The following is a 16,458-nucleotide window of genomic DNA, read 5'->3' on the forward strand; positions in this document are numbered from 1 at the left end:
CTGTCGAATGGCACCAAGTGATCTGCTCAGGGCTTAAAGTCCGACGGACGAATCACCATCAAAGGCGTCATATACCCTCACTCCACATGAGCACTGTGGAGAGGTTTGGAATTTAATCCAGGTTTTTGGCACGCAATTTAGTGATTAGAAATTGTATACCACCACCTCCCCTACCCTGCCGGCCAACATTCCGATGGTGAAATTTTTTTCGACCAACGGGACTCGAACCGGCTAACCTCGGTGTGTCAGGCCGTTTAGACTTCAGCGCCTTAACGATCATGGCCACCAGGCGGGCATTCAGCAACCTAGACTACTGTGCTTTAAATAAACACATGACGCACTAACATAACCCCACAACCAGTATACTTGAAAATGACAAAATTAAACCAACATTCGTTGGTAAATCACATCAATGGACAACATAACAAGAAAAACACTAATTACACAGGACAACGAAACAACATTCTCAACAAATACACATTCACCAGCCTAGTCCTACTAGAAATATTCAATTAAAGGTGTATTTATAAGAAAACCATAGTTATTGATTAAAACATTTGCTAACACCTCAACACACTTTTTGATCATCGGTCTCAACTTCACACTGCACTGACACTCATAATTAAGGTCAAATATACTACTTTCAATTAACTTTAACCCTAACACTACCAGTGCCTCTCTTTGAATGTGTAACTTAAGAAATTCTGGTTTGTAACTGCCACTAATTAACACCTGGATAAGTCCCTGCCACTATCCACAAGCAATTAATTTTCAGTCTGAAACATTTCAGCGCAGACATCACACTTTTTACATAATATTTCAATCACTTGTAAAATCCACAGTGTTTCAAGGGGAATTGTGATGTGAGCTACTACTTCTAATGCAGGTTGTAACGCAGCTAAATTATCAATTATTCCATCATGGCTATTGTTATAATCATTACGAGCAAAGACTTTCAAAGAAAATTCACCAAGTTTCACATACCTCATCTTCAATACACCTAACCCTTTGAGCTTTCTTTCAGACTCAAGAATTTGTTCCACAGAAGCATTATAAGTGCAACCACTCAGTCTCCTGTAGACACGAAATCTTCCCTCTAAACTGTCTGTCAGCAATTTGGCAGTAAGCATGTAAGACCAATGGAACTTATTAAAATATATTACACAATTATATCACTGTGGCAAGTGTGTGTGTCAATCTTCCTTCTGTTTATGACATGTGTCATAAGTATATGTATGTTTTTAAACATGTAAGGAATGAAAGTTTCATGTCATCAGGACCAGTAATTGGACTAAAATCTTAATTTCTGGTACATATACCTTTCATGGGACGCTGTACATTACAAACTGACCACCACTTTTGAATTAATTTTAGAAATTGGATTGTGCCGTCAGAAATATCCACACCTTGACTTTTAATCAATTCCAAACCAGCAACATGAGCCTTCCTACATAAATTTTGAGCCACTTCTTTAGCAACAATCTCTTCTCTGAATGAAACAACTCTTTAAGGTCTAAAAATCTGGCCTTAGTAGTTGTAAATTTACAGACTGACACTGTACCAACAACAACATTGACCACTTTAGTTAAAACAGCAAATGTCTTATCAGCGTTTGGTCAAATAAGAGAATGCCACAGCCCATATCAGTAGCTCTAGAGAGTAGGTATCTTATTTGATTAGTTATACAGAGCTCTAACTGTTCCAGAACAAGTTTCATTTTACTAGTTCTCTCTGAATTAAAGTCACAGTATAACTCAAGTGCATTTTTTTAAAAGTTTCAACAAAAGAGAAATTTTGTCAGTGAGACCAATGTTATCATCAGAATAACTTCTGAGATGACTTAGCAAATTATCAAACTTCATCGATCTGTCATAATTCAGGTCTTCATAATCATCACATTCCAATATAAACCTAAAATTCTCTGTGGCAAAAACACATTTTTGTGAAACACTTGAACTGAAAATAAACTTGAAACTTTAAAACTCTCTGTTGGAACGTTAATAAATGAGTCATCATCCACCTTCACAAACAGCACAATCTTCCTTCACTATTACAGTGAATGGTTAAACGAATTTCTTCTGAATTTCACAGATGAATGAGGTAAAATCTGTAATTTTCTCACTTTCACACCACTTACTGAAATAACCTATAAATACTAAAAACACCACTAACACATTAAAAATATCTAGATAACCAATGGAAGAACCGATAAAAGGACACTGCAAAACTATTTAATACACACAATTATTCGGTGGATAATTAAACACGGATTCCAGTAACAAGATAACCTCAACCAACCACACACGTGCGCGGTTTAAACCAAACTGAATGTAAACATGGCTAACACGTAGCGCAATGTGGCAGCCATTTTGTCATAGTATCGATATATGCAGTCAGGTCTGATAATATTGTAGTTGGTCTTGGCTTATGGTGCATATCCACGGTTAATAACAGGACGCTCCAGGTTAATTTACCTCTTATACAACTGCATCAATATGAAAACATAGAATGAAATCGATACTGTTAGCGGTTGGCTGTGCGCTTCGTTGAAGTTGAAAATTATCAGCATGATAATACACTTCTCTAAAATAGCAGAAAACTTTGAATAGGACGTGGAGAGGTGTTTCTTGACGGGTATAAACTGTATTGAAGTCACGTGCGTGTCAATACTCGTGGTGTTAGGTGGTACCTAATATATGCAATCCATTTATAAATAATTAAATCGCCGGGCTGAGTGGCTCAGACGGTCACGGCGCTGTCCTTCTGACCCCAACTTGGCAGGTTCGATCCTGGCTCAGTCCGGTGGTATTTGAAGGTGTTCAAATACGTCAGCCTCGTGTCGGTAGATTTACTGGCACGTAAAAGAACTCCTGTGGGACTAATTTCCGGCAACTCGGCGTCTCCGAAAACCGTAAAAGAGTAGTTAGTTAACATTAATATTATTTATTAATAATTAAATCCTTCATATATTTTGTCTTCTAACTAATTTTTAGTATATGTTATTGCAGTTTAATGGTAAATTCTTTTTAATCCTTTCCAATACAGCAAACGTCTAGACTCTAACAAGAATTATTGCGCTTCCCATAAGGAAACATACAATTTTAGTGTAGCATTCGGGAGATATAATAATTTACATATCTAAATCAGTCGCAGTTTGGAGTGTTAATAAAGTCTGTATCGGGTTTACGGTCCTAAAAGTAATTATAATTGACGTATTGTGTATATATTTCTTCGAATCGTGTATTGCGCGCTGAATAAAAACATCGGAAATATTGAAGTATGTTTCGTTTAACGCAAATAATATTTGAGTTCAAAGTATCAGTAAGTTATCACAATTGAGGCCTGACTGTATGTACAGCTAACTGCGTGGATAGAGAATGTTTTACATGATATTTCAATAGCTTTAAGTTTCGGGAGAAAACCAAAACTTAATGAAACTGTTCAAAATTCATTCTTTAAATTTAAAAATTTAAATGGGTGTGTAATACAGCTTGAGAGCGCTTTATCAAGGTCAGGAAGATGTAGTGTTGATGCCAATGATAACCGCATTTCTACCTCGATACGTTGAAAACGCTGTGTAAAGGAATCCATGGCTCGTAGATTTGCTTCTTCCTCCATTGCTTCTTATAGACTGGTATCAAACCGCTCCGTTTGATCCAATACGTAGGCCACACGGTGATTCTAGTTTATGGCTCCCCTGTTGGAAGTATATGGTGACACGTAGCACACTTCCTCTAGATCCAAAACGCAACTGCTCAAACAGAATTACGCAGTTCACTCTTGGCGCAGAATACCAGCACATGACCATGCATCCTTCATAGTGTACCGTACCCAAGGGTAAAAACCCTCTAGGACGATGCCTCCATTCCTGTATGAACATCCGACTAACTCAGGGTTGGGCAGAGTGTGGGTAGGTTGTCGGTTGGGTCAGGATAAGAAGTCGAAGTTCTACTCTAAAATATCAATCAATAACAGGAAATGGAGGTATAACACCAATGAGAAACGATTATAGGGGGTAAGATGGATTTATTGATAAATATCCCCGATCATATTACGAGAAAACAATTAAATCAAGAACAAATAAGATGTCAAATGAATTCAAAATATGGAAAATAAAGGGAAATTAAAACGTTACTTGAATTATAATACAAAATTTGAAATAAAAAATCAAGTTCAATAACGAACATTATATACATCAAGACTGAGTTTCTTCTTATAGTCCAATGTTTATATTGTATGGCAACAAGTGTACGCAAACACTGACATGTGGTATTTCCGTATGGAGTTACACACTATCGCATCACAACGAAACGGTTTCCAAAGTTAAGTTAATTCCGAGAGTCGTCGAAATACTAACGTTAAATAAAAGTTACATTATAAAGAAAAGTTACGACGAAAAGGAAAATAATTAAGACGCAATGGACGCTATGTAATTTATGCAAAATACTAGGGGCATATCCTACACTATATTTACAACAATTCAAATAATCAAACTAAACACATCTATATACATCGGATATCGAGTAAAGTTTTAAATGCTACACAGATTATAATGTGAAACCCGGTTCACTGCAAAAGATCTAGACAGAACTAGATAAACCACCAATACTTCAGCACTCGGGCTGTTCCCTTTTAAAAACAACGAGACAAGTATACAACCACAAATAAAAATGTAAAACATCAACCTGTAAGGGAAAGACAAATAAATAACTCTTGATATCATGAAGAAAGCAATGGGCAACATTGCCTCCTTCTGCTGCATTTGAGCGCTCAACTGCGCGGTCATCCGTCATGTACTTCCGGGTAGAAAAAGAGCTGAAAAGAAATGCTGAACTCAACATTATGCTAAAGTTTAGATTCTCTCTCCCGAGGCTGTCACTAGGAAGTTTCGTCTCCTTCACACCTACAGATAAACACAGGCCAGAAATCAGCTTGCCATGAGATAACGCCTTTCGCCGGCTACACGGAAACTCACGTATATTCATACCTTCTTAGCATACTTTTACCAGTGAATATCATCAGACTCAATAGTCTGGAATTAATACTGTCCATTCTGATCACAAAATATACTCAGAAGACACTCAGCAGGCACACACATCTGCACAATATTCTTTCTCTTGTCAGGCATACAATCAGCCTGCATCAATTCATTATAATTCAGCATGCAATGCTTATCTCATTATTTCTCATAAATCCCATTGGCATTTCACAATATGAGACTCAGTTCGTGTCCTTTACAGACCATCAGGTAAAACAGAATCCAACTTAACTCAAAGATCTTATTTTAACAACGACGTTCTGCAGCTCCTAGAGTCAGCTTCCATGAAATCATGCGTCATGCAGAAATATATATACCTGTCTCTCTGAATAACCGAAATGAAATGAACTAATACGTATTGAACGTTGTATAAAGATGAACCTGTCAATCTAGCCCTTCTAGCATATAAATATAAGTAAAACTCGGAATATCCTATACTAAGTAACATATGTAAATAAACAACAACTAATCCTATCAATCCCTCTTTTTCCCAATCATCTAATCATAAAGCAAAATGAAAATAAAATAAACATGCATTATTCTCGTATCCGAATCTATCATAGTAACAAAATTAAACAAACACATGCCGTCAGGCTTACTTTACATGAAGTTAAAAATTCTATCTACACTGCCCTAGTACCTTAACCCTAGAACTGCTGCAGGTTTTTCTGTCAAATGCTGCAGTTATTTTTCTCAACATACACCATGAAAATAAAATCATACCTGTAATCACATATTAATCCTAATAAATCCATATTATATACCAATAGAAAGCTAAAAGACTGATCTAAATGAAGATAACACAAATAACAAAAAATATTGCCACGATTGCTACTTATCGTAAAATGCAATAAAAAAATTTTTCCGACAAAGGAAACTGTTGAGATATTTTGCTGAAATAAAGGAATTTGTGATAGATAATTTATTTCTGAAACATGATATTCTGAAAAGAACAAGTATTTTCTTGCGTATTCCTCCACAGTTATCCACTTTTCATTTCGTTTGCACAATAAAACTCAAATTTTTATCGAAACGAATTTTGAGTTCTTTTCACGACTTTCGAAACTACGGTATATCTTAGGTCAATTTCTTCTTTCCTGTGTAGTGATCAAATTCCTTATAACAATCTGCAAAAATATCAACAGTTCACATTTATCCCTTCGCTGGTTTCTTCAAATATTGACGTACAGCCAATAATAACATAACCTGCACCGACTTGAACATCATTCCGGTCATCGGAAATTCGCATTACTTCCGAGGCACCTTGTACTTCGCTGTCACTTTCACTATTCTCGGGAATAATTTTCTCGTCGGAATTAAAACAATAACCACTGTCACCATCAGTATTGTCTCTAAGATCTTCGAAAATCGAGCGCTTGATTTCAGAATCGTCAACAAAGCGGGCTGCCATCTTGATTCTAAGAACATGTGAAAGTGCTTTCACTTCTACAGCTAAATAAACTTGTCCAGACCGATGTTTGTGTTTCAAAGACTTTCAATATTGAAGATAAAAGTATAAATATTCGGCTGGTATCTATATTATTGCCATCTGGTGACCAATTATAAACCTACGGCGGAAGAACGACACCGTCTCTCAGAAAGACTATCGCACTTGACGAAACAGTGCACCGTCTTCCAGAAAGACGGTCCGCAGTTCTAGGGTTAACATAATTTGCATATCATGCCATAAATAACACATGCATCTTAACTGAATTCCATCCGACGACTCTCGAGATACCAGGATAGCAGCTTACATCCCCGCTGATTTAGGGATTTACTCTGTGTTAATCACATCATTAACATGTGGGAATGCACTTCCTTCTTCTGCATGCATGGCCATCATCTTGCTGGAAAATAATCCACTGGAACACAGAAGACTATAGTTGATAATATCTTCGCTGCTTAATGCTACGAGCCGAAATACCCTTTCTCTTTACAAGATCAGCTAAACACACTGATTCACATATATATTACACACTTCACTTAAAGGGTGAGAATACAGTTTAAAAAGCAGCACACGGTTCGCTACGGAAGTTCATCGCGAAACGCGCCCGTCGCGGAATAGTGAAACAATAGCACGTTTCCACTACACTTGTTACTCAGCGGTCACTAAACACCGTCTTTATATATTGAAATTAAACTCAGCCAAAATATACTATTCCATTTACTCAAGAACAGTAAAATCTTCCAGCTGCACAATTTAAAATATCATTTAAAATCAGTTAGGCCCCATTCACAATGCAAACGTAACGGTAAACTTAACGACGTAACGTAACCGTAAAATTAACGTAAAATTTGTGGTATTCATAATGGAGGAACGTAACATTAACGTAAAGAGTACACAGCAGCCAATCAAAACACTGCCATGTTATTTAGTACGGAAGTCAGGTTTTGGGCTATCTCGCAGTTTTATATTTCAATACCTCGATGGAATCAAACAACGTTGTAGCGGAATTCCTATTACATCAAACATCTATTGCTTTGCTCCTGGGAGCTGTGTAGGCCTACGGTACCTGAAAAAGCGATCTAAACAACGGTGCAGAAAATGGGTTCATCCCTTGAATCAAAGAAGGTTATCTCAGGGCGATTTCGGTAATCTACTGTAAGAAATGACCCTCATCAGTTCGTTTTGGACATGCGGATGAAACTTGAACTGTTTGCCTTTCTTACGATTTGCTTCCCCTTTTGTAATAAAAAGAAATGTAAGGTCTCCTTTACCGACATCTATGACCCTACTATCACAACCCGATAAGATGTTTGGATCTATTTGTTTGGATGATATCGTTTTCGTAAACTAGTAGTCCGTCATAATGTTAAGAAATATACAGGGACACTGTTTTATTTATGACAGGGATTGTCTCTCGTCCGTTTGCCAGCGCTGCGAGCTTGTCCCCCGCCATTTATTGTTAGATTTCATTACTACAGGATATTAATTTCCACCTATTATTTTTCGGTACAGCGTATTTGTAATTCTTTTTCCTTCTACCATACATAGCCTATACACAAAGATTATTTTGAAAGAGAATTACAAGTGTTTCGTCGAAAGAAGTCATTATATCGAGCATAACACACAATGTTTACCTCTGCTCTGATTGGCTGGTTCTTAAAGTTAACGTAAAATTAACCGTAAGAGCTTGTAGTTTGCAATCCCTTAATTTTACGGACTCGCAGTTAAGTTTACGTCGGCGCATTGTGAATGGATCCATTAGATAAGACGGCCGCTAACTTCTAAGTTAACGTTAATTTTAAGTTTACGTTACGTTACGTTTGCATTGTGAATGGGGCTTTACTGTTACTGGAATAACACCACGTTAATCACGATCACCAATTCAGAGTTTGTGCTTCCGCACTATCCAAGCATTTCACACAGAGTGACGCTCTTCAGAGCTTGGGTTACTGAGGTGGCTTTGGTGACGCCATATCAATACTGGGGTTCCTGGGTGTCTGAACAAACCACCAATCAGAAAATGCGTCGTATATGATGACACAGTATTTATTGTGATATATTTACAAAACACAGCTCAAACACTAGCAAATCACTTCCACCAATTTTTATATTACTTTTTCAAATATATCTGACTTCTGAAACTGTGGAAAACCGATTGCCGACAGAAACTGACTTTAGCAACTGAGCACGTTGGTCATTCTGGAATTAAGATTTGGCGCGGTGTGGCCTCCATATTTCCCAAGTCCTTAATTTCCCATTGGCTGAAATATATTGCTTGGTCAGCATCTACTACACGTGTCGATCCTTGCCAGCGCTTCGTTACGCCATCTTTTCTCACGGTCGTACGGAAATATGAAGCAATATCCAGCGACTGACTGTCTTGCTCAACATCCGGTATCAACTATCTTGGGATACGATGCTTTAATATGTTAGACTGTAACTTTTATGAATAACTTTTACATATTGGGTCAAATAATACTCTAATTATTATTATGGGCCGGCAGGATAAGGCTCAATATTTACAGCGGTTTCTACCAGTTGTATTGAATCTCGTCTTTACAGCGTTCGGCCACTCTGAAGAGGAAAGACCTGCCCTGATATCACCCAGTTATAATGTTTTGGAATTTCGGCAATTACCTCGACTTCTTTACGTGTGATCTTGTGGCAAGACCAGATTTCAAATTATCTGTTTCTGATAAGTTGACGACCAGTTAGATCATTTGTATCTTTGTACAAAAAGTCAAAGCCCATAATGTAACGTGCCTCTCAGTTCACATATCTCGTACTTGATGGAGTTGTACGTCTGTCGTAACAATTTTAATTACTACGTATCCGAACAGCGTTTTCCATGTTTGGTACGTGTGAAAGTTTCATTGATTCAATAAATTTCCTCCAGACACATGGAGTATTGTTCTTGTACTACATTACTAGCATATCCTGCCTAGAATATCTACAAGTTAGGTGGTAGACGATAATGAGGTCAAGTCGTAAAGGAAGTATATAATATTTCTATGTTGGTAGTAAATTTGTTTAAAATAGACACTTACTTCTGCCTTCTTATTCTTTGAATGAGAAATTTACAAGGGAAGCTGGGCTTGCATGCAAATTCCACTGTACAGGTATTCTGCTAAGTTATTTCATAGCAGTCACCATCGAAATTAACGCTTAATACATGATTTGTTATTTCGTGACTTGACAACACATTAGATAGTAAACTCAATTTTTGCAGTGGTGAAAGACATTCGTAATTTTGGCCATTGGTACAGGCTGACTTGCACGAGTAAAGACACATCCCGTCAAAAGTTTCAGAATGTTTAAACTTATTTTAAACTGACTTCGTTTACATTATAAATGTTTGCTTACATCGTAGGGAATTATTATTCTGGTATGAGAACAGTTTGCTTAAAAAAGAAACCTTTGACATTTGCCTCCGGATCCCAAGATAGCGGGTTCAAACCCGGCAGAGGTAGTCGGATTTTTGAAGGGCGGAAAAAAGTCCATTCGACACTCCATGTCGTACGATGTCGGCATGTAAAAGATCTCTGGTGACACATTTGGTGTTTACCCGACAAAATTAATTAAATCTCAGCCATAGACGCCCAAGAGAGTTTCGGTTTACTCGGTCTGCCATCTAGTGGGGGCCTAGAGTAAAACGGAACGTCGAAATTGACAAGCAGACAGCCAGATGGCGTCAAATTGAAATGTCTGCACACGGTAGCTGAGGCCATACGATTATTATTATTATTACCAAACCAAAGCATATGGTGCAACAACCCCCAAGGGCTATGGCCTACCAAGCGACCGCTGCGCAGCGCGAAGGCCTACAGATTAAGGGGCGTCATGTGGTCAGCAAGACGAATCCTCTCGGCCGTTATTTTTGGCTTTCTAGACCGGGGCCCCTATGTCATCGTGATATAGCTCCTCAAATGTAATCACTAGGGCTGCGTGGACAACGAACCAGCCCTCAAATGCAGGTAAAATTCCCTGATCTGGTCGAGAATCGAACCCGGGGCCTCCGGGTAAGAGGAAGGCATGCTACCTCAACACCGAGCGTCCGGCTTTGTCCCTATTACATTATGCTTTTAATTCCTTAAGTAGAAGTCTTATCCAATTTCAAACTACTCTTCGTGGTAATCAGCGACATATCCATCGCGTCTTTCTGCATACTGCGTTTCTGTGAGGGCATTTTCGTTTGTGTCAAGAAATTCTTCAGGGTAAACACATTGATCTTCTGAATAGTTATTCACATAACCGTCTACGCTTACGTTGTCTACCAAAACACCTGGTAAAAATTAAAGAATCGTACACGATTATTTCTTTTTCTTTCTTCGTTAGCAAGAGTAAGTATCACTGTTTCTTTGAAGGGCTGAACTGTGACTGTAGTGAAGTGAATGTCAACATACTATTGTTCAAATTTATGTGGTACTTCTTCGCAGAAATTTGAACTGCTGAGCGGTGAAAATAGTGAATTTTTCATCACACAATTATTCAAATTTGCGTAGAATTCTATGAAGGATTTGAAAGCATCATGATTGTCGTTCCAGCGTTGTCCCCTCTTCCTTCTACAACTACAATAAGAATTCTCCCACAGAATCAGAGAGCAGTTTCCACGTAGGCTTCACCCTGCAGACAACGGGTCGATTATTCAGCTACCATATGGAAGAAAAGACAACAACGGCTATTAAAAACATATGTGGACGCAAAAATCTTCACCGCTTATCGCTGAATACAGCTATGACGCTTTTCGACGCCACAATAACACCAATATTAACATATGGCATAGAATTAATATGGAAAATGTAACGTACAAGAACCTCGGGAGAATTGAAAAGGTGAAAGCAAGATTCATAAAGCACTGCCTGCGAATAGGGAAGTAGGCACCATCGAGACTTGCCTATGAATTAGCAAGAGAGACCTTCTTCATAGAGGACATCAGATATAAGCTCAATCTGCCATCTACTGACGCTTACCAGGCACTTCTAGCTGCTAAACGAAGGAAACGAATTTACATCAACTTGGAATTTTACAGCACCGATGCAATGCAAGACAGATCATGGACGAACGCTAATGAGGAACAAGAACACACAATCACAAGACTAGCCATTCATGGCTACCACCACAAGTTATGTAGCAATAAGCAATTACATCAACCAAACGAAAATTGCATATGTTCACTCTGTGGGAAGTGCTGCGAAAAATACCATATTGTGTTGTGTTTACAAAGGACCAAAAGCATCACACAAATTAGCAAAAAATAATATAAAAATTTGATGTAATCGTATTGTATATGCCCTTACTGGTGCTTTTCCTATTAATAATATGGATGTGGAAATTAGGCGAAATAGAAGAAACTTACTAGGAAATCGAATCTAGTGAATATATCAGCTCAGGATAACATGACGGAAAACACAATTGGCATTCAAACAAATTTTAATGCAAAGAGGATTGTAATATAATAATATATAGACACTTTAAGACCAAAACAATTTCCAGGAAAGATTTTGCAGAAGTCATTAATGAACAGGGGGAGTGCATAGGTAAGGACATACAGAAGGAAGAAGTACACAGTAAGCTGTATACAAAGGTAGTTTTATATAAGGATTATACCCAGATGTAGGAAGCGACTTATACTGGTCAATTAATGAAATCTGCATATGACTACAAATACATTTAAAAAAGATAACAAAGTTGAAAATTGAAAAACCTCTGAGACTGGTAAGATTTCTATGGATATACTAAACAAAGTGGGTTTGTAGGTAGTAAAATTTTTTAGGTTCTTACCTGATAAGTGTTAACTTGAAGAAGTTATTTTGCGACCAAACGAAATTGGAGTTTCTATAGTAGCCGCAGGGTAAAGAGGAACGAGGTGATAAACATGAAGCTGATAATTACAAGCCTGTCGTCTTAACATTGTGTTGCATGTAATGTTTGGGAAAACATTCTTTCTGATTATAATAGCCATCTTTGCGACATTACCAATTGCGTTGATATAAGACCGTTTGGGTTTAGTTAAAGTTATACCACTGCAGCTCAACTGGCAGGATTGCAGCAAGAGAGCAGATAATTTAGAAACATGAGGTCAAATGTACTATATCGCAACTGTCCTGTCTAAGGCGTTTCATAGGGTAAACATGGGAAACTAATCGCGAAAATGAGTGCAATTGGATACACCAAATTTTGAGTGAATAGAGGCTATATTTCTAAATCAGAGAATTGGAGCAGGTGAAATTTTATCTCATCCTGTAATCATGAAGAGGGAAATTACCACCGTAGTACTATCGGAAGTTTATGTTCACTTATATATATGATACGAGTAAACAACTGGATTCATACACAAGGCTTTCTGTGGAGAATGTTATAATGTATCGAGCAGCATATATGTTACAAGGTAGTGGGGGACTGCAAACTACCCCGACTATGTCTTGAGATGAACAGAAGGCAATGGTATAACAATAAACGAGGTGAAAGACAGATTGCGAATTTATGTGTTGATCGGATGAGAGTTCTTCATGGGTATCACTGTAAGTACCTAGGTGTTAATATAAGGAAGTACATTCATTGGGGTAATCATATGAACGGGACTTGAAATAAAGGTTACAGATCAATTCACGTGGTTATGAGGATGTTTAAGGTTTGTAGCAAAGACGTGAAAGAGAGGGCATATACCGTCTGGCAAGACCACACTTAGAATATGATTACAGCTGTGAGACCCTCACCAGAATTACTTGATTCGGGAACTGGAATAATTCCAAAGAAAAGCAGCTCGATGTGTTCCGGGTGATTTCCGATAAAGGAGTAGGGTTTCGAAAATATTGCAAATATTTGTCTGGATGACTTGGGAGTAACGAGACGAGCTGCTCAACTATGTGGTATGTTCCGAACTGTCAGTGGAGAGATACTAATTTCGTGTGGCTATATCTAACCGAGTAAGGCAGACCCTCCGATGAGGGTGGGCGGCATCTGCAATGTGCAGCTAACTGCGTGGTATTGTGGTGGAGAATAGTGTTACGTTTGGTGTGTGAGTTGCAGGGGTAGGACAAACATATAGCCTCCGAGCCACTGGAATTTATCAATGAAGTTTAAAATCCGCCACCCGGCCGGGAATCGAACCCGGGACCCTCTGAACCGAAGGCCAATACACTGACCATTCAGCCAACGATTCGGACAGTGGTGAGATGGCATTAGTAGACGAATAACTTTGAGTGGTGTTTTTAAGAGTAGGAAAGATCACAATATGAAGATAAAGTTGGAATTCAAGAGGACAGATTGGGTCAAATATTGTTTTATAGGATGATGTTCGATACATGTTCTTATTCTAGGATTTTTTATAATAAAAGGACAGGCAAGCAACTGATAGCTATTTCGGGAGACACCTCTCGCGCAGCTTGTTCTACCTTTGCTCTGATAATACTGTAGCAGTATCGAGTAAATCAATATTTTCTGCTCATTGCATGTTCCTAACTTTCATTATTATATCAAGAACTACAGCACCCGCCATATTTTGTTCTTCACTTCCTTTTGAATGCTGGTGATCTCAACTCTATATTTTACTACATCGGAGGGGTGCATTCCTCGATCAAACATCCAAAGCTTTAATTCTGGAAAACAGTTAATTATTTCTACAACATACTGCTGACCACTTTCTTCATAATATCTGCGTATAAACCTCTTGATATTGCATCTATAAGTCTGCTCAGTGCTCAGATATCCAAGATTCCCGACAGTGTCGTCGTGATTGGGACAACTCCAGAGCTATTCATTCTCATTGTCCTAGTCTCGAACAGGTGACTCGAGAACGAGCACACGACTTCACCATCTCGTCATTAACCTTCCCATTATAAATGAAGTCTTAACATAAATGTATTGATAACTTGAGTATCTGAGATGACGACTCGTTTATAATTCTGATAGACAAAGTTGCATATTCTCTCAACCCAATAATAAACGTAACTATCACCATTCCGCCTAATCACATTGTTATGCCTAACAAAAGACTCTCCGTAATGTAGGCAATGTTCACCACGAAACTTTCCGGTTCATAAAACCCTCCTTCTAGTTTGCGCTGCAAGTTTATTATTTTACTCTGCTGCTATGTCGAATGCTCTATTGGGGCCTAGATTGGTCTCACGCCGATCATTCCTGAAGTATTGAAGTCACGTTACTATTCATTGAACGTAAAATGCGCGGCATCCCTATCCAGGTTAGCGTGGAAACTTTCCTTCTAGCTTGTAACTAGTCCTAGAAATAAATTTCCAAGGTCCTAGTCTTCCACTTTCTCAGTAAAGTGTTCGATGTTTTCTCCAATGATGCACATTGTCTTTAGTGGACGCTACTGTTCCCCGCACCTGTGCGATTGTTGTTTCCTGTGACTAGAATAGCACACCCTCCTTTGTATCCTACTCGCCTGTAGCTACAGTATTCTGCCCTTTCTTATATATTACCTAAACTTTTGAAATATAATTATTTTACTCTATAATATTTTTGATTTCACAATTTATGTTTTGTAATATTATTTTACAAATATTGAACTCGTGGCTAAATCTAATTCAGGATCAATACTAAGGGCGTACTCTTTATTTCTAGACACGTATGAAACATTGTCATTTTATTAATAGTCAGATATTTTATACATTTTCCTAAGACTCACAGACCAACCAAAGCACTGTACACTCACCGCTACCAGACGATGACCTGACTCATTTCTCCAGCTGGACACGGAGAATTTCAAACTTGGAGATCGGTCACACTGTTCTGAGATGGCCGAAGACCCCAGAATCAAGGTAGAGAGAACAAATACGATCAGCATTGTGATACCTGAAAACAACATCCACATAATTTTACTGTCAAACCTTATATCTTAAATCCTACCAGACAAAGGGACTGAATGTTTTTCTTCTGGATGCTGGCGTTGTACGTATTAGTTTGATCACCGCTTCTCAAATGTCCAAATATTTGAAGCTGCATTTAATAACAGTAATACATTTCCCTAAACCTAAAAGTTTGTAAACAAGATTTAGGAAATAGTTTTACAAAATCTAATGGTGCCCTAAGTTTCAGAGAGGTTTCTTATAAAGAGGATCTATTGGAAATAACAAGAATAGCTAGTGGACCTCCAAACGTACGGAGCTACCTAACAGTTTTCTCAGGATGATGGTCAAGCACAAGAAAGGTTTCATTCTTACAGGAATTGGGTCATCGCATAAGGAACCCTACATTATTTTTGACAAATAACAATCTTTAGTACACCTTACCTTCTTTTCTACACTGCATGGACGGTTTTATTGGAATTCGTGCATTATGTCTCTTGGGACAGATATGATTGTGGCTTGTATTATGCCACCTTCCTGATCTTGAGTGAATCGTAGACTTAGTTCTTTAAATCCTCCTTCGCAGTATTAGTGGAATTTTTCTGGTTAATATTTTACCAACAACAGCTTTCTTACATGACAGAGAAATGTTTAAACCAATATTTCGCAATTTTTTTTATGGAACATAGGAGCCTTAATCACATGGAAGGTTGGTCACGAACACCTCCGTTTATTGGCTACAAGTCATTATTCACCATCATACTTTTTATGCCCAAGAAAATAATAATAATAATAATAATAACAATAATAATAATAATAATAATAATAATAATAATAATAATAATAATAATGAGATATTATTTTTCTTTCCAGAGCCAGAAATCCCACCCTGGTTACCTGACCAAAGCAGACCATGTTTCTACCACAGCAGGTGTTAATGGTATTATGTATCCGTCGTGTCCACAGTAACAAGGAAATGCACCTTTTAATTTTCCGCAATGTCTGTCTGTCTGTCTGTCTGTCTGTCTGTCTGTCTGTCTGTCTGTCTGTCTGTCTGTCTGTCTGTCTGTCTGTCTGTCTGTCTGTCTGTCTGTCTGTCTGTCTGTCTGTCTGTCTGTCTGTCTGTCTGTCTGTCTGTCTGTCTGTCTGTCTGTCTGTCTGTCTGT

At 38.0% G+C, this 16,458-nt stretch overlaps 1 protein-coding gene across 1 annotated transcript in view; it reads right to left on the minus strand.

Annotated features, from left to right (window-relative positions):
• LOC137500595 (C-type lectin domain family 4 member K-like) overlaps positions 1-15,300 on the minus strand; it is a 29,498-nt gene extending 14,198 nt beyond the window's left edge. The window contains exon 1 of the mRNA XM_068227537.1: positions 15,160-15,300. Coding sequence (XP_068083638.1) covers positions 15,160-15,291 — 132 coding nt within the window. The 5' untranslated portion in view covers positions 15,292-15,300. The remainder of the gene's footprint in view (positions 1-15,159) is intronic.
• Between the last annotated feature and the right edge of the window lie 1,158 nt (positions 15,301-16,458).

The sequence above is a fragment of the Anabrus simplex genome, chromosome 4 (assembly GCF_040414725.1).
Source record: "Anabrus simplex isolate iqAnaSimp1 chromosome 4, ASM4041472v1, whole genome shotgun sequence".
NCBI classification, from domain to species: domain Eukaryota; kingdom Metazoa; phylum Arthropoda; class Insecta; order Orthoptera; family Tettigoniidae; genus Anabrus; species Anabrus simplex.